This window comes from Peromyscus maniculatus, chromosome 2, assembly GCF_049852395.1.
Source record: "Peromyscus maniculatus bairdii isolate BWxNUB_F1_BW_parent chromosome 2, HU_Pman_BW_mat_3.1, whole genome shotgun sequence".
NCBI classification, from domain to species: domain Eukaryota; kingdom Metazoa; phylum Chordata; class Mammalia; order Rodentia; family Cricetidae; genus Peromyscus; species Peromyscus maniculatus.
In genome coordinates this window covers 30,366,560-30,388,104 of record NC_134853.1, presented here as the reverse complement: position 1 = coordinate 30,388,104, position 21,545 = coordinate 30,366,560, and the positions used below count along the sequence as shown (strand labels likewise).

General features: G+C 43.2%; 2 protein-coding genes across 3 annotated transcripts in view; one reads left to right on the top strand and one right to left on the bottom strand.

The window, feature by feature from the left end:
• The window catches only part of LOC107400982 (uncharacterized), a 53,467-nt gene that overhangs the window by 14,245 nt on the left and 17,677 nt on the right, over positions 1 to 21,545 (bottom strand). The window lies entirely within an intron of this gene.
• On the top strand, positions 790 to 19,989 carry Tp53inp1 (tumor protein p53 inducible nuclear protein 1). Of its 2 annotated transcripts, XM_076563901.1 has the most exons (5): positions 790 to 921; positions 9,588 to 9,838; positions 10,486 to 10,843; positions 13,362 to 13,399; positions 15,200 to 17,513. In XM_076563901.1, exons 2-4 carry the CDS (start codon positions 9,730 to 9,732, stop codon positions 13,381 to 13,383), a joined length of 489 nt encoding a protein of 162 aa, XP_076420016.1. In that variant the 5' UTR covers positions 790 to 921; positions 9,588 to 9,729; the 3' UTR covers positions 13,384 to 13,399; positions 15,200 to 17,513. The 2 variants fall into 2 exon arrangements, with proteins under 2 accessions (XP_076420016.1, XP_076420015.1); XM_076563900.1 differs by lacking the exon at positions 13,362 to 13,399 and having other exon boundaries at positions 15,200 to 19,989.

Here is a 21,545-nt window from a genome sequence, read left to right as displayed (position 1 = left end):
GTGTCTCATTTCCTTCTCACTATAAATAGCTGGTGAGTAGGTAGGTCTCATGTGAATGTCTACATTTTTCAGGCATATAAACAAGACAGGTCATAACCTCCTCAGGTCACATGAGAGATGCATACCCCTGGAGAAGACACTGAGCTAATTCTCTTTTCGGAAGCTAGAGGCCTTCAGGCCTCCACTGGGGGCCTCCTCTGCCAGGCTTTGCCTTGCCCATAGGCAGAATCTTAGGGGCAAGACCATGAGCGCCCCGTTGAAGTTCCTAAAACAGATGAGGCCCTGGCTTCTGGTCTCACTAAGGGGGGGATGAGTGGAACACCCGCATCCCACGTTATTTGAGGCCCAGCGGTGGGTTTGCCTTCAGCACCACGGCTATTGTTTTATCTCTACACCGGCCAGAGGAGCAACTGGTATCCCAACCACCCCTCAGAGAAAAGGGGGGCTGAGTGCCTCGTGCCCACCCTCGGAGCTCCTCACTCCGCCAAAGCGGCTGGGGGGTCGGGTTCTCCCCTCCTCGCTCCCCTCGCTCTCGCTGCCTCCCATCTCGGCCACTCCCCGGCCCCCGCTCTCTCCCCTCCTCCCACTCGCCCCGAGAGCTCGGGCTCCCGCTTTGTTGCCCGGGCTTGTTTTTGCCCAGGGCGCGCCGCGGGCCGGATGCCAGGTCACGTGCGTTAGTGACAACCTCTCGCAGAGCGGCCCCGGGGGGCCCCCGCGCAGCCCATTGGTCGGCCCGGGGCTGGCGCGGCTCGGGGCGGGGCCGGGAACCGATCAGCTGTTCCCAGAGCTGCACAACAACAAAAGGACCCGGACGGGCCGGCGGCCGCCAGGGCAGCCACCGCAGCGCAGGAGCCGGCCCGCCGCAGCTACCTCAGCGCCCGCCCGCCCGCCCGCCGTCGGCCCGCCGTCCGCCCGCCTCACGTAAGTGCCGGCGGCGGAGGGGAGCCCGCTCCCTGCCTTCCCCACCACCCCCTCCCTGCCGGGACGCACGGCGACCCCGGGGACCGGCGGGTGACGGGAAACCCGCTCCGTTACCCCGAGACCCGCCCCGGCCCCTCCTGACCTCGCGCATCCCCGAGCCCGCCCGCACCTGTAGGGAGAGCACTTCCCGTCCCCCGGTCCCGGTCAGTGTGGTCGCTGGCACTTGGGGTGTGCCGGGACTGCGGTGGCCTCTGAACACTTCATCTCAGACCGTCGCGACCGCCCCGTGAGGCCAGCTTTGCTTACTTAAACGGAGGAAACTTGGAGGCACAGGGAGATTAAGTAATTTTATGGCCACACAGCCAATTAAAAGGAAACGGTGTTTACTATTTGCAGAGGGATTTCACGTGCAATTCCTCCTTTTTGCGTCTCTTTTCATGGTACGTTTACTCCGTGTACAAGTCCAGAGTAGATTAAGGGAGAAGGAACCCCTTTCCACCTGTAACTCCTAAGGACTTCGGCGGTCCTGGCTGAAAGAGCCCTTCAGAATGCTTAGCAGTTTAAAGAGAGGAGTGTGACTCTTGGGTTTTTGAACCGACATCATTACAGATGTCCAAGATCCCGCAATCACATGCTTGGTGATTGTAATACTTTTCATTGGCAGGTGTGAAAAACACCAGGGCCTTTTCAGTCTCAGCCACTATCATTCGAAACTATAATTTTCAAAGGCCCTGCTGGAAACCACGGCCTAATTTTTATGATCAAGGTCTTTTGTTTTCTCCTCCAGTCTTGTATTCTTTTCTGCTTCCTAGTGTATTTCTCTTGAGAATGGCTGCTTTCAAGTCAAGCTTAACAAGCAGTGAATTACCAACCTAACTGCTCTCTGCCCACTGTCTTTCAGACTTTGGGACAGGAGGCGATGAGTCCACAGGGGAATAATCTTGTAAATTAGCTAAATAGAGTCGAGGTGGAACGAGCCAAGACGACGTTCTTGGCTTGGTGGGTTTTTGGTTGTTGTGGTTTTTTTTGTTTTTTGTTTTAGTTCAAAATTGATTTTTAAATTACTTGAACCGAAGCCAAGGCTTGGTGGCCCACGCCTGTAATTCCAGTGCTGGGAAGGTGGAGGTGTGAGAATCAGGAGTTCAAGGCCAGCCCTTGTCTCAGGCCAAAAGAGCAAACACTTGTATTAGCACCTGAACTAGTAGGTCTCTCCTTCCACCATGTAGATTCTGGGGCTCCAACTCCCGTCATCAGGCTTGCCAGCAGATGCTTGCAGAGCTACCCTGCTGGCCCCAGAGAAGTAGTTTTAGGATGCTTTCCACTGATATGTTTAGCCAGCTAGTATTTCAAAACTGCCAAGGAGCCACAACTGCACTCTTCACACTTGTGGGTGCTTTTGTTGTTGTTGTTAATTTGTAAATGTTTTTGGAGCCGCCTGCTGGCAGCCGAAACAACTGAAAAGTGTCTGTGAAGTTTTTAGAAACAGACAGAAGGAGCTGGAGATCAAGTACAGGGAAAAGGCACGGGGCTGGAAGGATTCCTACCCTGCCACTGCCTCTGGATACCAGCTCTCTTGCTTTTGAGCAAGTGATTTTTATTTCTGGGGCTCGGTTTCTTATCACAAGACAAATATTTCAACTGCCTATCACATACCATAAAACATTCTGCAAATTGTAATTCTAGTTAACTAGTATAAGACTAGTTAGTCCTACACATATATATGAGCCTTTAGAGGAAAAAACTCCAGACCCAAAGATACTATAACTGACCTGCTTAGTTCCCCGTGAGCCTGCCTGCTATTCACCAGGCTGCTACTGTGAAATTGCTCCTGAGAAGAGGGTAGCTGTCGTTCTCATGTTCAGGATGGGAAAACTGAAGCAGCAAGAGGCATGTAAATACCTAATCCACACGCTGTAGAAGGACCAAGTTCAAAAACCAGCAGTTAAGTTCACACCATACTCTTTCCCCGAGAATGCATCTCAAATGAGAAAGGCATGCCAGCAAGACCTTACAAGCTAACAGCTCCACTCTAAGTTCTCAAAGGAGAACATTCTTACCCACAAGTAAACTCAGCCACTTTCTCTGCCCACAAAACGGTTTCTACTCATATGATGTGAAAAACAGGACAAAATGTTAAATTGAAAACATAATGACTTGCAGGATGGTGGTGGCGAACACCTTTAATTCCAGCCCTTGGGAAGCAAAGGTAGGCAGATGTCCCTGAGTTGGAGGCCAGCCTAGTCTACAAAGTGAGTTCCAGGACAGCCAGGGCTGTTAACACAGAGAAACCCTGTCTCAAACAAAACAAAACAAAACAAAGATGACTTTTTTTTTTTTTTATTATGCCTGGGGGGGGGGCAACTAAGAGAAACAGGGCCAGATGCTAGCAATGATTGAACAAGGTGGTGGACTAGAATCCACCCCCATTTTCTCAACTTCTATGATGTGGTTTTGTTCATCTTATTAAGAAAAAGATACCATTTTTGGAATGAGGATGGAGGTATTTTAAAGCAGGCAAGCAGCAATGGGTAAATCTGCCTTGATCAATACTTGGGCCCAAATTTGTTTCTTTCCTACCCAGAGGCTTCCAAGTAGCTCAGAGCAGCAGGCTGCCTCCTCCAGCTTCTCTGGCCTTTTCGCTAAATTCCACAGCTATATTTGTCAGTCTGTCCTCTTGGGGATTCATGTTTTCTCTGAAACTTTCATTGTAGTTTTACTACTGCCCTAGAGTTATAAATGTGTCACTGACTGTATGGGGAAACTCTAAAGCCCTGCTTTTTCTATTTGTCTCCACATAGAACCTGCTCTCCTCGGGAGCTAACATCTCTAGTAGGTATTAAGGTAAAAAGAATAGTGACAATTATGAAGGACATTCTCTGGGTCATCGGTGGGAGGATAGGGTGTTAAAGCTTTGGAAGACTTTTAAAAAAAAGTTTTATCACACACATGTACAGAGACAGACGGAGACAGGGAACATGCATGAAAGCACTTGCAGAGGCCAGAAGAAGGTGTGGAGCCATCTGTACAGGCAGCTGTGAGTCACCTGATGTGAGCAATGTGAATCAAACTCTAATCCCTTTGGGAGGCATCATACACTCTTAACTGCCTACCTATATCTCTTTAGCCCCCTAGGAATTTTTTTTTCTTTTTTACAATAGCACTGTCCTATGTAGATGTTTAAATTTTCTATCTATTTATGTATGTTTTTCGAGACAGGGTTTCTCTGTGTAGCTTCAGATCCTCTCCTGGAACTCACTTGGTAGCCCAGGCAGGCCTCGAACTCACAGAGATCCACCTGGCTCTGCCTCTCGAGTGCTGGGATTAAAGGTGTGCGCCACCACCGTTTAGTAGCTATGTTTAAATGAAGGGGAAATGAAATTTTATTAGCATAATTTATTTAACCATAACTATCAAAACATCATTACACTAACATGTAATTGATGTAAAATTATTGAGATAATGTTTCAGTACAAAAATCTTTCAAGTACATTCCAATATATACCTTATATGAGTAGCATAATCAGATGCAAAGTCCTCACTGGAAATACTTAAACTATATTTAGATTTTTGCTTTATGAATAGATTATTGAGCTGGGCAATGGTGGCACACACCTCTAATCCCAGTACTCAGGAGACAGAGGCAGGTGGATCTCTGTGAATTTGAGGCCAGCCTGGTCTACAGAGTGAGTTCTAGGACAGCCAGAGCTACACAGAGAAAATGCTGTCTCGAAAAACAAACAAACAAAGAATAGTTTACTGGGTACACAAAGGAGAAGTTGGCTGGCAGAAGCGAGAGTACTCCCTGCCTGACTTGGCTTTTCGTTACCAGAGTTTACAGTTGAAAAAGAAGGCTCACATATGGTACTTGTTCTAGACATTACTGAAAGTCTTCTGCAGTTTGACTCAAATATCAGTTTATTTAAGTGGGTTAAAATTTAAAATTTGTTTTTGTTTTTGTTTTTCAAGACAGGGTTTCTCTGTGTAGCTTTGGAGCCTGTCCTGGATCTCACTTGGTAGATCAGGTTGGACTCGAACTCACAGAGATCCGCCTGGCTCTGCCTCTCGAGTGCTGGGATTAAAGGCGTGCACCACCACCGCCCAGCAAAATTTAAAATTTGTAATGGGTATGGTGTGTATACCTTTAATTTCAGGACTGGGTAGGCGGAGATAGATGGGTCTCCTGTGTGTTTGAGGCTAACCTGGTCTACACTGAAAGTTTCAGGCTACCCAGGGCTACATACATAATAAAGCCCACTCTTAAAAAAAAAAAAAAAAAAAGAGGGACTAGCAAGACAGTTTAGCTTTTAAGAGCATACTGTTCTTCCAGAGGACCAGAGTTTGATTACTAGGAACCACAGGGTGGCTGCCCACTGCCTGCAACTCCAGCTCCAGGAGGATCCCACACCTATGGCTTTGTGGACACAAATAATTAACAACTAAAAATCTTACCCAGGCAATGGTGGCACCTTTAATCCCAGCACTTAAGAGGCAGAAGGCAGACATATCTCTGTGAGTTTAAGGCCAGTCTAGTCTACATAGTGAGTTCCAGGACAAACAGAGCTACATAGTAAGACCCTGTCTTGAAAAAAAAAAAAAAAAAAAAAGTGCCCCCCCCAAAAAAAATTAAAAATCTTTTTTCCCAACAGAACAGTTTTAAAAGTTAAAATTCAGTGTCTTGGTCACAGAAGTAAAATACATAGGATGGTTTATCTGATGTATTTGGTGGTAGCCTTGATGGAGTTGGTGTCCAGGGTTCCACTCTCTAGCACCTGGTTGTCCCTGGCAATACCTACACAGAAGGTAGGCCAGAAAGCCTCATATATAGTTAGAGCATCTTCACATTATGATTATATTAGTTGTGGACCCTTGTGGAGGCAATCCTGTCCATTCCTCCTGTTTTTCTCAGTGAGACTGAGGCTCACAAGGATTAATTCACACAGTTCCAGCCACCCAGGGTAGTGCCAGAGCTTCCCCTGCTGGATCCTAGACTAGCACCCTCGCCTCTTCCCAGGACTCCATTCTGAGTCCTTCTCAAGGCTCCCAGGTGTGCCAGTAAATACCAGCAGTGACTCCATGAGCGGAAGACAAGTTCTTTACCTCCCACTGCCGGTCCTTGGAGAGAAATGTGACCCCTGACATCAAGACAACAAGCGTGTGACTTGTGTGCTGTGTCTCACAGAGATCTTCAGGAGTAGCCTGTCTGTGGCAGAGTCCAGATACTACAGGCTGTAGCCAAAGGGGGCAGATTGCAGCTGCCCCAGTAGCCTTGACCCAGCCACATTTTGTGGCTTGTAGCCACTGATAAGGCCCAAGTCCCAGTGCCTTGTCCCCAGGTAAGTGGAGGACAAGGCTCTCTCTCAGGATGACTGAAGAGGCCCCCTGTGAAGTTCCCCCCACTCTGCAGCAGCTCTAGCTAATGAGAGCACACAGACAGCTGGAGCCTTACACTCAGGACAATGGTGAGGGCTCTCTAAGCTTCTGCAGCACAGCTGTGCTTGGGCTGTTGTCTGCCCTCATAACCGAAGAGACACTGGAAATGCTTGAAAATGTATCTTTAGTCCCCATTCTTACATGCTCAAAACCCTTCACATGCACCCAACCTCATAAGGACTCATCCTTTGTTTTCAGGCAGACTGCACAGTCCACCTTTTCTATTAATTTCTCCTTTTAGCATGCAGCCCTCATGATCTGAGCATGCTGTTTCCCAGAAGGTTTCAAGAAAACTGGTTATGCAAGTGACATTTCCTGTTTACCCACACTTAATAATTAATGACTGAGGATGGTGCATTACAACCACAGAGTGTCTTAATGTCATTTGTTTGAGATGTTTTACCTTTGTGTGCCAAATAGTTGTGGCAGTCTATTCTATACATAGAGAATGGCACCAGGTTATTAGCAGCAACTCAACTATTCTCTTAAGTGAAAATGATTTTGAAAGTGAGCTGGGCTTTGTATCTCATGTATGTAATCCTAGCTAGCTGATGCAGAAAGATCACTATGAGTTCCAAGGCAACCTGGGCTAAACCTGTTGACAAAAAAAAAAAAGACAAGCGCCCGTTGTCATTCCTCTTGCATTGACAGCTTCTACATTTGCACTGCTAGCCAAGCCACACCCCCAAACTTGTGTTCTCCTGCCTAACATCTCTAGCTGTGTCACCATGCACTTCCCCTAACTCAGCATAGTAGCATCCATCCTGTACTTGGTGTGGTATCCCTGCCCTCTAAATGGTCCCACTGTGACTCAACTTATCCAGAATCTGGTTCTTCCTGATGATACACCCCTTTTACTTATTTATTTAAAAATAGGATTTCACGGGCTGGATAGATGGCTCAGAGGTTAAGAGCACTGACTCTTCCAGAGGTCCTGAGTTCAATTCCCAGCAACCACATGACAGCTCACAACCATCTGTAATGGGATCTGGTGCTCTCTTTTGGCCTGTAGTCATACATGCTGTATACATAATAAATAAACAAACAAGTAAATAAATCTTAAAAAAAAAAAAAAAGAGCTTGTAACCACTGAGCTTTAAAAAAAAAAAAGGATTTCACTATGTACCCCAAACTGGCCAAGGAATATGGATCCTCTTGTCAGTCTGTCAAGTGCTGTGGTTACAGATAGTATTTCCATGCCTAGGTTTCTCTTCTCCTTTTTTTTTTTTTTTTGGTTTTTCGAGACAGGGTTTCTCTGCAGCGCTGGTTGTCCTGGATCTCACTCTGTAGCCCAGGCTGGCCTCGAACTCACAAAGATCTGCCTGGCTCTGCCTCCTGAGTGCTGGGATTAAAGGCGTGCGCCGCCGCCCCCATCCCCCCCTACGGGTTTCTCTTAATTTCTTCCCTATAAGGTCCTGCAGGAAATGGTCCCAGCTTGTCCCTTTGACCCTCTGGATGTTGAGCCATCTGGGCAATGCCATGCTCGACGTAGGCTTCCATAGTGTCTGTCGGCTCCTCCTCCACTGCGGATCTTCTCAGCTATCCAATGTTACTGGAGAGCTGCACCAGGGAGGTCTGAGGACCATCTGGTCATTCTCTCTGCTCCCTCAGTAACTGCACGCACTGGTTCACTTCCTGTGTGGTTCTTGCTCACTGCTGTTCCCCTGTGCTCAGCACTAGGCCTTAGACGTAAGAGGGACTCACTCACTCTTTGTAGAACCACAGTTGCCCTATCCAGGGAACTCTGTGTCAAGACGTACTAAGCGTGCTGCCTGTATAATCTCACTTAACAAGAGTAGATCAGGGAATGCTGTGGCCTGGAGTAGAATGAGAGTTACGAATAGCAAGTAGATTTAGGCTATTTGTGTAGCCGGAGTCCACAGAACTTGCTGGTAGTTTGGACAAGGGACCAAGTGGCTTCAGAGCTGGTAGGAGGTAGCAAAAAAAGATAATCTCGAGGAAAAAAAAACTAAAAATGCTTCTTGATGTGTTTTCCATTTACTGTGCTATTGGTAGCCAGGCAGATATAGGCACTTATATCTGTAACTCTGTGCTTAGATAAAACAAGCTGGGTTTCCTATTTAGAGCTTACCAGAACTACCAGAGGCAGGAGCCATAACCAACTGAAACTGTTCTTAAGTCTTTTTAAAGACAATGTGTGTCTGTGTGTCACATGGGTGGAGGTGGGAGCATCACCTGTGTAAGTTGTTTTTTTCCTTCCACCTGTGGGGATCAAACTTACATCCTAGACTCAGAAGCAGGTGCCTTTACCACAGAGCCACCTCACTGGTCATCTTCCTAAGTTTCTGTGTTTTAGGGTTTATTTATTTTATATGTGTAAGTGTTTTGCCTGCATGTATGTATATGTACTGTGTATATGCTGGTGCCCTCTAAGGTCAGAAGAGGCTGTCAGATCCCCTGGAATTGGAGTTACAGATGGTTGTTGTCTTAATTAGGGTTTCTACTGCTGTGAAGACACCATGGCCATGCAACTCTTATAAAGGAAAATATTTCATTGAGGTGGTGACTTACAGTTCAAAGGTTCAGTCCATTTTCATCATGGTGGGAAGCATGGTGGTGTGTAGGCAGACATGGTGATGGAGAGGTAGCTAAGAGCTCTACATCTGGATCTGCAGGCAGCAGGAAAAGAATGAGAGCTACACTAGGCCTGACTTGAGCTTCTGAGACCTCACAGCTGGCCCCAGTGACATACTTCTTCCAACAAGGCCACACCTCCCAATAGCCAGTCCCTATGAGCCTGTGCCTGGGGCCATTTTCATTCTAACCACCAGAGTTGTAAATGGCCATGTGGGTGCTGGAAACTGAACTGCAAGAACCACCAGTGATCTTAACCATCTCTACCCCTGCAGCCCCATCTGCCTAAGCTGTACAGTGAAAGGGGGAACCAGGACTTGAGTCCCATATACACACTGACTCCTGAACCTCCCCACAGAGACGCTTGTTGCCAGCCCCAGGTCTTGCAGTTAGGTTTCTACAGTGTGAATTTCCCCATGCCGGTAACAGTTATTTCCAGAGCTAAACTATGCTATTCTTATAGATTTCAAATATGAGGCTTGAAGTCATACACGAAGAACACAAAACAGCAGGATAAGGGGTGGGGAGGATGAGCACCTCGCACCAATGGTAGAAGCGAGAGGATTAGGAGTCAAGGCCAACCTTGTCTCAAAAACCCTCACAACAAATACAAATAAACAACTTTTTCTGTTTTATTTTAGGGATGACGACTCGTGTTCTTCACCTAAGTTGGAGAAACACTGCACTTTAATCTCCTGCCTGTGCCATCAGGCCAACTGAAGACAGGGTTTTGAAATCTCAGCTATCAAGTTTTCCAGCCAAAGTCTCAATCTTGCCTTAACAATGTTTCAGAGACTGAACAAAATGTTTGTAGGTGAAGTTGCTACTTCCAACCAAGAACCAGAATTTAGTGAGAAAGAAGATGATGAATGGATTCTTGTTGACTTCATAGGTAAGGTGTACTCAACAATTCATCATCACAACACACGCGGCATCCAGCAAGCTAAGCTATGTAGCTAAGGCTAACCTTAAACTCTTGGTCCTCCTGCCTTCATTGCCCCCTCACTAGACACACCCCACCATACCTGGCTCAAGCACTTGTGCTTCTCTCTACACACACACACCCTCATGTGCACTCAAACATGGATGTGTACATATATACAAAGAATGTGTGAACTCTTAAATGTAATTTTTAAGGTTTAAGAGTAAATAAATAAGGACATTCCAAAAACTTTCAGGAAACATTTTGTGCCAGACAATCCAGTCAGTGAAACTGACTGACGTCAGACTTTGCAGTTTTGCAACTCCCAAAGCCTGGTGCAAGCAGAGGCACTTTCATGGGAAACCCTCATGAGCAACAGGAACCCACGGGGCTCATACTGTGTTTATCTGCCAGAATATCAAGTCCTAAAGCCATTCCTTAGTGCCAGTATAACTATACACAGACAGGTTGGAAATGAATTTATAATTGTTACAAGCAAAAATTGCCTTTGTAAGCATCTTCTAATATAATATTGTCCTTTCTTCTACTGTGAACTTGGATGACTCTACCACAACTGACTGCTCATCCTCCCATGTGCAATGTGGATCACAACCTAGACACTTGCACTGGTTTCTCAGCCGAGGAAGAGGAGGAAGATGATGACATCAGTGAAGAGTCCCCAGCAGAGCACACATCAGTCTTCTCCTGTTTACCTGCATCTCTGGAGTGTTTGGCTGATACCAGTGACTCCTGCTTCCTCCAGTTTGAGTCCTGCCCAATGGAGGAGAGCTGGTTCATCACCCCTCCCCCATGTTTTACAGCAGGTGGATTAACCACTATCAAGGTGGAAACAAGTCCTATGGAAAACCTTCTCATTGAACACCCCAGCATGTCTGTGTACGCTGTTCACAACCCCTGCCCAGGTCTCGGTGAGGCCAGCTGTGGGAATGAGGACTACAACTCGAGCAGCCCCAGGTATGTTGCAAGCACTTCCTAATCTCTGCACAGCAGTCTGCTAAGCAAAAGTTTATTTCTGCACAGTACAAAGCGAAGGCTTTGGAAGATAAAAAAAGTAATTGTGTTAGAGATTTACTTAAGTAACATGGTCAAGGCTATAATTGCAGCATGTAGGTCAGGATTGAGTTTTATAAGGTTATTAATTATAGCATGGCTCAGTTGTATAAAAGAGAACTACCTCACTTACAAAATTATGCTACTGAAGGGAAATTAAAAAAGACTAGTATTTCTGATAAGTATATTAGAATATAATTCTGGTATATTATAGACTCGATTATTTAGGGTATCAAATTCACCTAAAATATGTCTCAAAAATTTATTTTCTTCCACATATCTTAGCTAACCACCTTAAATGGTGCTTAACCTAGAAAATCCAAGTATTTGTTCCAAGGGTTGTCCTCAGATTTCACACTGCAGTGATGTTGTTATATGGCAGTCCAAAATGGAGAGTTGAGGGCCCAGTAAACTCAGGGAAGAGAAGTCAGTAAAGATTAGTGTGTCACAAATCAACCTTCCAGATACTCTGTGGCTTTTATCAAGAGAACATTTTCAGCAGTACGTCTGAGACAATTCCTACCTCTCCATCTCACTCGCTTAGAGCCTGGCCCATCAGTCATGCATGTCAGTGGAACATGCCTGTAATAGCAAACCACATTGTGAGGATTGTCCCTGACTTATGCCTTCCCTGGGTCCTTTGGAGTACTTCACTGTCATCCAAAAGGCTCTTTTTGGATAGTTCAGGCCATGACTCCACTGGCCCACTGTATATAGCTTGTTTCCCATCTATGGAGTAAATAACTAAGCCCAGGCAACGTTAACCTTTCCAGAGTTGCTACTCTCCCAAGTCTCAATACTACAGATGCACTTTAGCAAGGCTAAATACATTTCCTGTTACTTGTACCAAACCAAAAATCATGTTCTTATACAGTTACGTAATACCAGGCATAAACTGGGACTTCAAGTGGCACGTTTTTGAAGGCCATAACTTTGCTGAGTTAAGTGTTTTTCAGCGTCCCAACAAACATTTAAAATATAACTTGTTTGCCCTCTTCTGACCTGCAAGCATAAAATATAAATTGTTTGGAGGTGATGGTGATTTAATTGCTTTACATTGGCTTTAAGCAGATTTCTTCAGTTCTTAAAAATTCTTCCCTACTGATACTGATTGCATCTCTGAAGAATCCACCCAAGAATGACTAGGGGCTAGAGAGATGGCTCAGTTGTTAAGAGCACTGTCTGCTCTTTGAGATGACCCAAATTCAATTTCCAGCATCCACATGGCAGCTCCTAACTATAACTCCAGGCCCTGGGGATGACGCCATCTTCTGGCCTTTATGGGTACTACAGGCACGTGGTGCACAGATTTATTTACATGCAACCAAAACATTCATACACACAAAATAGAAATAAGTAAAATCTCAAAAAAAATTTTTCAAGAAAAGAATCTAACATGATTAATCTGACATAGTCACTATAAGTTTATTTATTGGCATTTGATATTTTTAAAGTACACATGATGTAACTGGCAGTTTTGCAAAGTAATGTTATAGCATACATTGCCAAAAATTTAAATATGCAGAAATTTCAAAATTTGAAATGGCATCCCTCATGACCCACAGACGAATACTATTAACACCCTGGGCATGTCCTAAGTTGTTTTTACTGTATGGGCTCATTCCAATACCTGTCATCTTTACTTTGAATCCAATGGGTTCTATACTATTTTATTAGACATGATACTCATCATCGTGTTTTACCAAATTTCCACTTCATCTTCTTACCAAATCATACTTTAATCTTCCCCTGAAGAGCCTAGCTCTAGAGTATTTCAGCTTTATCCAAATCATCATCTTTATCCAAACTGTATTTAGGGGTTAAGTGTTTGATATTAGATGCCACAGGAATTGGATTTGCATTCCTGTATCATACATATTGACATGTAGGATCAACAGATACTTTTCATAAATAAATTATCAAAGGCCAACCATGGTGACATGCTTGTAGCATTTAGGAGGGTGAGGTAGGAGGAACAGTAGTTTAAGGGCAGCCTGGAATACATAGTGAGATCCCTGTCTCAAAAAGAAGTGTGTTTTTGTATTTCTAAATCAAGGTAGAATTAGGTGTTAGCAAAATGGCAAGACTATTTATGTAGCAAACAGTCTGCTTTCCAAGCAAGCAATAAACCATGCTTTTCAGTATTACTTCCATTCTGTATGTCCTCAGGGATATTAGTACAAACCACATGAGTATGATGCTAAGTACTTATAATGGCTTTAGAGTGTACATTTTATTGCATCTTAGCCTTTATAAACATTGTTTGTGAATGTTTATGATACCATAATTTTAAGTAATGTCTTCAATTTGCCCATAGTAAATCAGTCTTAATAAAGAAAAATGACCATGTCCTAGTAGTAAAATTAAAATGGCATTTTAAATCTTACTAGTGATTTAATAGTTCACCATTTAACATTTGTAGGGCCAGGAAAAGCTGCTTATAAGACTCATGGGCACAGAGTAAGTATGTTCATTTTGAGACTGTATGATCTGTGTTATCAGTCTAAGCAGGGAGACCAGGAACCCAAATGCCTGCCTTCTAAAAACCATTGCGTTTATAGTAGCTTCTTTCTATTTGCTTGTTTCGTTTTTGTTTTTCCCTACTGCTAGGGATCAAGCCTTGTACGTACTAGACAAGCACTCTACCACTGAGCTATACTGCCACCCAACCCTCTGTTAATTTCTCAATGGGATCTGTTTTAGTTCTCTGTGTGTGCATGCATGAAGACAGTTTCCTCCCACCATTTTAGGTAAAACATGTAACTGCCTTCCTGAATAAAATAACTGGTAAAAATCTTAAAACTCAAACTGGGATATAGCTCAGTTTGTAGAGTTCTTGTCTGGTGCACAAGAAAACCTGGGTTCAGTTGCCAGTGAATAAACTGGACTTGGTGGTGCCCACCTGTAAACCTAGTCCTGGAGAAGTAGAGGTGGGAGGATCAGAAGTTCAAGGTCATTCCTGGATACATTGGGAGCTTGAAACCAGCCTGTATTAGAGACCCTCAGTCCTCATCCTCATCAGTACAGTTGTGGAGGGAATGTAGCTCACCTGTCAATTATGCAAGAGGCCTGAGATCAATACACAGCACTGCAGAAAATTAACTTTGTTATTAATGTATACAACCATGTTCCAATATATGTATTTTTAAGGGTCTTGAAACACTGCTGTGTAATTGCCATTCCAAAATATGCCCTCCTGTGGTATAAATAAAAAAAATGATGCATGTAATAGGCATTGTTTTTTTTTGTTTCCTTTTGTTTTTTTATCTAGAAAATGTAAAGTTAAAGGAATGTCCTTATGTACATTTCTATGAAATACTGATTCATATGCTACCTAGGACATTTTACTTGTAGCCAGAAATCATCTGTGAAGGTGCTGTTGATGTACATGCTTTTTGATTAGTCAAATTTGAGAATTTTATTTTATTTTAATATTATAGTAAGAATGAAATAGATAATATCTTCTAAACAGCTGAAAGCTGGGTGTGGTGACTCACACTGTAATTCCGGCACTTGAAAAGCTGAGGCAGGAGGATCAGTAATTTAAGGCCAGTGTTGCCTACATGGCAAATTTGAGGCTATCCTGATCTGCATGAGATTCTATCTTAGATACTAAACCGAACCACAGATGTTCAGTAAACATCAGTTCTCCTCCTGGAGAACCATATTAAATTCACTCAGAGTATGGAGCACAGTTTTAATATACAGCCCATTTAGTCATCTCTGGATTATATGCTACATTCCTATTAAAAGTTCTTTTCGGGCTGGAGAGATGGCTCAGAGGTTAGGAGCACTGACTGCTCTTCCAGAGGTTCTGAGTTCAATTCCCAGCAACCATATGGTGGCTCACAACCATCTGTAATGAGATCTGGTGCCCTCTTCTGGCCTGCAGTCATACATGCTGTATACATAATAAATAAATAAGTCTTAAAAAAAAAAAAAAAAAAGTTCTTTTCACCTAGGAGCTATGACACACATTTCTAATCCCAAAACGTGGAAGCTGAGACAGGAGAATGGTGAATTTGAGGGTGGCCTGGGATCAATAACAAGACACTATCTCAAAAGCAAAAACAAAAACAAAAAGTTGGCTTCTCCCTTCTACCACTAGCAGCAAATACAGTCACAAAATATAAATCTGTCCATCAGCCAGGAGGCACTAAGTTCTTACCCAACCAGAGACAAATAAATGTAGAAAACCAAATTCCTAAGGAAGTAGCCTGTTTAGTAGTTGTTGACACACTCCACTTTGGTCTGTTTCAGAATGGAAGCCCAGAGTGAAATGGGGGAGCACATTCACTGCTGTGTTGCAGCTCTTGCTGCTCAGGCAGCGTTTCTGGAACAACCCAGGAGCTTCCGCCCTTCCCAATGGATAAAAGGACAGAGTGAAAGACAGTCTCTGAACAGAAATGGCCTTCGTCGCCAGAACCTTACCAGGGATTGCCATACTCGACAGATGAAGCACAGTGGCTGGGTGGTTCACCAGCCCTGCCCACGCCAGTACAATTACTGAGAATGTTGGTTTCCATGGGTTTGTGCCCATGTATGTGGATGTGTGTGTGCATACATTGAAAATGCTGTCTCCTTCCAGCCAACTGAAGACCAACTGCCTAGTGTGTCTAGACACTATCACCACCATATTTTGTGCTTTGTATCACATAATGCCTTGCTCCTGACAATTACTTTTAAATAACCTTTTCAGAATATTTTTGGAAACATATCAATACAGTTACAGTGTTTGGGGAGGTCTTTAAATATAGTAAGGTATATATGAGTTAGTATCTTACAAATTTCATCTATCAATTTTGTATTATTTAATCTTTTGTGTAAGCAAAAATTTATTCTCAGGGTCAGCCATATACTTTATTGACCAGTACTTGATAAGTCTTTTCTGTATATAATGAGTACATTTTTATACACTAACATGAGCATTAACAAGTGATTTTTGCCATGGATATAATGGAATTAATGGCTGAACTTACTTCTGAAAGAAAACTTGACATATTCTGTATGTATGGTTCTTTTTTTCCCAGATTGTTCATTGCAGTTTATTGTGGAATTCAGGTACAAATGCATTCAACAATTCTGATGTGACTCCACAATATGGTACAGATACTACAGCTGTCATGGACAAAAGCACTTGTCTCATATGCAAAGGGAAAATTAGACCTGTGAGATGACATTTGCAGTCTGTCTGTAGGTAACCCACAGAGCGGTCAGTCAGTATTTGGAGGTGTCTAGAGTCTTAACTGCCAGCTCAGCTGGAAATGCACAAGTGTTTGCCCAGGCACTTGGTAATTGCATGCTCATGTCTGCCCTTAAGCAAGGTAACTCCTCAGACATGGAGCCTGTTCTCCCAAGGGGAAAGCATGGGAGACGGGACTTCTGGTGGCGCGTTTACAGCATCCAAGTGAAGACTGATGGATTGGTTTCCTTGAGCTTTCATTTTTTAACTTCACAAAATCTTTAACCACTTTGGCCTCTGTTTCCTCCACAGCAGGGGAGTAATAATACTTACCTCCCTCACAAAGTTGTGAGGACTGCATACTAATTGCAAGTGGAGCTGTCAGAACTGAACTTTGTGTGAATTTCCAGGGCCTTTCTATTGAGCCTAGTGGTGGGAGGCTATGGCACACTTTCTGCCATGATTATTCTTCAGGGTTGGTGCTAATGAGACCAGGGTGCAGGGTTCCACTCACATAGGCCAGTGATGTAACTTGATGTAGAGGAAAGTCCATTTTCTTACCTCTAACTGGTCACTTCTTTTTAAAAGCAGTTTTGATGGGTTTTAATGAGCCAACCACACTTGCAAACAACTTTCTGGAAAATTAAAACCCATTTACAGCTTAAAGCATATTCTACTGAGAGTAATATCCTTACCTGTATAATCAAAGAGCGCATTTCCCTATCTCCTCTGCAACCCTAATTAAACACTTGTTTATGAAATAATTTCAAGGAAAAAAAGCAGCATACTGTTATGTGAAGTATTATCCCTGTAGCAGATTGATGCAGGGAACCTTGGGAGACTTTCAGGGAAGAGCTGTGCTCCTCTGACAAGGCGAGGCTTTTAGAGCGGTGGCAGTTAGACAGTGGAGGGTCTTATACTGGCTGAAACAAGTGCCAGGATGTCTCTCTTAGAACAGGAATCTAGATTCCTCATCCTTCCTTAAACCTTTCCATACTGACTTCCCCCTTTATTTATTTGTTTTCTAATTAGGGGCCAAGTCTGTAAAGCTTGTCAAACTGAGAAGTCATTTGAGAAGTCATTTGTTTTCACAAAGGTTTGCATGTTTTACACCATGTTTGTTATAGGATCATCTGCTGGTAACTTGAAAATAGACCAGCTATGTGTCTTCTGGACACAAGCTTCTAAATACATGTAAGCCTTTCCTACCCCCTTACGTCACATGCAAGTTGTGTCCCACAAGCCGGAAGTTCAGCCATTAGAATTTGTTTGGCTAGCGTGAACTGATTTGTGTATTAAACTGCAGTGGTTTTGTTGTTGTTTTTAAACAACTTTCCCCTAGATTTGTTCATCCCTTAAGTACATTTACATCTCTTTCAGTTACTGACTTCATTTGCCTTGTCTGTGCCTAGTGTTTTTGCCTTGGTCCTAATAACAAGCAAACATAAATTACTGCGATTTTTTTTTTCCTTCAGGGTTAAGATTACCAACCACATCACCTACAGTAGGTAGCACACTGTGGTTCCTGTGTGAGAATCTAAAGTTATGTCTAAAATTGGCACATATAAGAATTGAAAAATTGAAATTTTTGGTCAGTGCATGTTAGGCAACTACTGTGTGTAAGACACAAGCCTAATAACAAAGAACAATGTTAACCTGTTAAATGTTTTTTGGCCGGGCAGTGGTGGCGCACACCTTTAATTCCAGCACTCGGGAGGCAGAGGCAGGCGGATCTCTGTGAGTTCGAGGCCAGCCTGGGCTACAGAGTGAGTTCTAGGACAGGCTCCAAAGCTACACAGAGAAATTCTGCCTTGAAAAACCAAAAAACAACAAAATGTTTTTTGAAACATGGCCAAAATGCATTTTCTGAGTTGATTACTCACTGATTATCCTCCTTTTGCTGTTGTAACTACTAGTGGTTTACAATGTACCTCATTGAAAGTGCAGGCAGTAAGAAGAGAGACCCCAAGGGCTGGGGATGTAGCTTAGTGGGGAGCACTTGTCTAGTGTGTGCACTGTCCTGAGTGCCATCCCAGCACTGCAAACAAAACAATGAGACTCCTGAATTTAGGAGCTCTGGCCATTCTAAACTGATAGCCTAGGATGTTGCTTGGAAAGTCTGGAATACATGGTGTGTATCTGCCATACACATGGAGTATGTTTTTTAGCTTTTACAGTGGACCTCCACATTCCTCAAAGTTTGTGTTTTGTGTTAAACATTTTAGAGCGTGTAGTCCGTTAATTACTATTTCCTGAGTTATATTCTGCCCTGTATGTAGATGCTTAGCTCGCCATATTTATCTTGTGGCTATTTGTATTTGTATGGTTGATTAGGTGCAGAGATGCAAGGAGATTGGATTTTTACTTCCCATTGCAGGAAGTTAAAAAAAAAGAAAAATCTCAAACTCATTAACTTTGTGTATATTTTTCCAATTCCCATGCAGATTGTCCCTATCTTATCAGTTCTTTGGTTCTAGTGAGAAGAGTGTTTACTTAAAACTTGCCAGGACTCATAAGCCTGCCTGTTGTTTTCGCTTCTCAAATCTGTACACTGGCTATTAGTCTTCACTTCTGTTGAAATCTGAATTGCTTTGCTGTTTTGCTCTGTCCTCACAGAAGCATACAGTCTTTGTATATTCTTAAGACAAACAAACAGAAAAGCAAGGGAGAGTATCATCTCTATTCTCTCTTTTTTGAGTTGGAAAAAAACTAAGAATGAAGGACAACTAGAAGACACATTTAAATAGATTAGTGGGGAAAGTTTCTACCTTTTTCTTTCTATTGTAGAGACAATGAAGAGACTGCTCCTTGTACTGAGATACTACTATGTTTCTATTGTTGCCTTGAAGTTATCTTTTTATTTTATAAGGCTTATAGATACTATTTGTTTTAAATTCTTTAGGTAGTTCCATGCCATCAGCCTCTGATGCACTATAAATGGCAACTCTACCTACTTATTCTCATGTTGAAATTTGGCACGGATGCTTGTCTATTTAACAAATCTATACATATGACAGTGTTGTCCACTTTGTCATAGGCCAGTTTCTCTTGAAATGTGACACCAATTCAAGCAGCTCAGGTGCAGAGAGACACCAGGAGTAGGTGCAGATGCACCAGGAAGTGTCTTCTCTCACTGGCAACAGTATCCTTTATGTGGAAGAGAAGTTACTATTCAGAGGAAGGCAACTTAAGTGATGTTCTGTGTATCATTGATAAGTTTTCTTGTGATATTGAAAAATGTCTGTTAAATGAGTTTGGCTCTGTACTTTCCTGTTTTAATATTGTTTTCTAGGTGAACTTGTAAAAACCAGTGCTTAGTGAGGTTAGGTGTGTATTTGGGGGCCTTGGGTGTGTGTGTGGTTTTGTTTTCCTCCAGCTTTGAACTTTAGTCAATAATTGTGTGTGTGTTATTTTTAAGAAGTGGCTTTATTTCTTTCCTCTAGTAAAATTGTGAACACATTTGCCTTCTGAAGGCAGGGTATGAGAAGAAGTATTGTAGGTTGTGCTGTGTGCCTTTGTAATGTGTTTATGGCACAGTTGTTTCTCTCATCAACTTGAAGACGTAAAAGGGACATTTTGGTTAGGGTATATATATACTGTACATCAATCTATGCATAAACGGCAGCTTGTTTTCTTGAGCCACTATCTAATTGTTTTTCTGTTTTTATACATTTTTTATACTGATTGGGTCACAGATGGTCAGTTTTATACGGAATGAAGAGCACAGCACTTTGCCAAAAGCCCGTGCAGCATTGCTTAAACATTGTGTATTAACACCAGTTCTTTGTCATGGGTTCAGCAGTGCATTTTGCACTGCCGGAAGTTACGGTGTTTAATCTGTCAGTAAATAAAACGTCCTTTAATTTAACATGGGTTGGATTCTTTTGTCTTCATCGTCTTTTCTCTCGAAAGTAATACAACTTACTTAAAACACTTGCTGTCTAGTATTGTTTGTGCAAAAAGTTGTTTAATATGCACTGTAAATACTCATTTTAAAGGCATGGTGGTGCATACTCAAGAACTGCTGAGGCAGGAGCATTGCTGCGTGTATAAGGCCAGCTTGGGCTACGCAGCAAAGCCCCCCCCCCTCTTTTTTTTTTTTTTTTTTTTGGCTTTTTGAGACAGGGTTTCTCTGTGTAGCTTTTGGTGCCTTTCCTGGAACTTGCTCTGTAGACCAGGCTGGCCTTGAACTCACAGAGATCTGCCCGGCTCTCCTCCCCAGTACTGGGATTAAAGGTGTGCGTCACCACTGCCCAGCCCGTCTTCTTTTTTAAAAAGCCTTTGTTTAGCCAAGTGTGGTGGTGCATGTCTTTAATCTCAGCACTCAGGAGGCAGAGCTAGGTAAGGCTAGTCTGGTCTACAAAGGGAGTTCCAGGACAGCCAGGGATGCACAAAGAACCCCTATCTTGAAAAACAACAATAAAAAGCCTTTGTTTATACATACAAATACACATTATATAGATAAAGCTTATTTATATAAAGTTTTTCCATCTAAAGTGAACAGTTATTTAAATAAAGGAATTTAAGGGTTATTTCCAACTAGTACTTTCTCCTCTAACCAATCTATTCTTTCTTTTGGGGGGGGTGTATGGGTTTTACATGTATGTCTGTGTACCATGTGCATCAGTGCCCATGGAGGCCATAATAGGGTGATGGATCCCTTGGGTCTAGAGTTGCAGTTGTGAGCTGTCAAAGAAGAGCTTGGAATTGAACCCTGGTCCTCTGGAAGATTAACCAGTGTTCTTAACCATAAAGCCATCTCTCCAGCCCCAAAGTTAATTTTTTGAGACAGTGTATCAGCTAACCCAGGCTGGCCTTGAACTCCTGATCCTCCTGATCTGCTATTTTTCAAACGAAGGTAGAAATAAACTTGTACTTGGGGGCAGTCCTTTAAAAGAGACGAGTTTGCTGCTAACATGAAGTTTTTCTGTGTATCCATGCTGTGTGTGGGGAGAAGCCCCAGCACCAAAGGTCATTGCTGGGTGTCTTCCTCAGTGGCTCTCCGATTTATTTTGCTCAGGCAGGGTGTCACATGGACTTAGAGCTCTGAATTGCTTCAAGAGTTGGACTAGCCAGGGCACTCTCCAAGGATCCCCCGCCCAGCACACCCACCTGCCGTTCTGTAGGTGCTGGGGTTCTTAGTCCCGTCCTCATGCCTGCATCGAAGTGCCTCACTCTCTGAGCCGTATTCCTAGCCCGGAGCCTTGTTTTGTTGAGTGGTTTTGTCAAAAAGGATGTGTTTGAAAATTACCTCAATAAACCTTGGTCTAAAAGCTTTAAGTAAAATGTAACATCTAAATTAAAATCCATCATACATATCCAAATTAAAAAAAAAGGAGAAACCCATTTTATCAGTTCTGGATTTTCTATCTCCAAAGATGAAACACTGGAGGCAGCAGGACGCTACAGACTGTGGGGACAGAA

What these genes read in the sequence shown, in the direction of transcription:
- Tp53inp1 (XM_076563900.1), top strand. Translation starts at nt 9,730, where the DNA reads ATGTTTCAGAGACTGAACAAAATGTTTGTAGGTGAAGTTGCTACTTCC. An exon ending in GATTCTTGTTGACTTCATAG is followed by an intron (nt 9,839 to 10,485) that starts GTAAGGTGTACT and finishes ATCACAACCTAG; the next exon opens with ACACTTGCACTGGTTTCTCA. An exon ending in TACAACTCGAGCAGCCCCAG is followed by an intron (nt 10,844 to 15,199) that starts GTATGTTGCAAG and finishes GGTCTGTTTCAG; the next exon opens with AATGGAAGCCCAGAGTGAAA.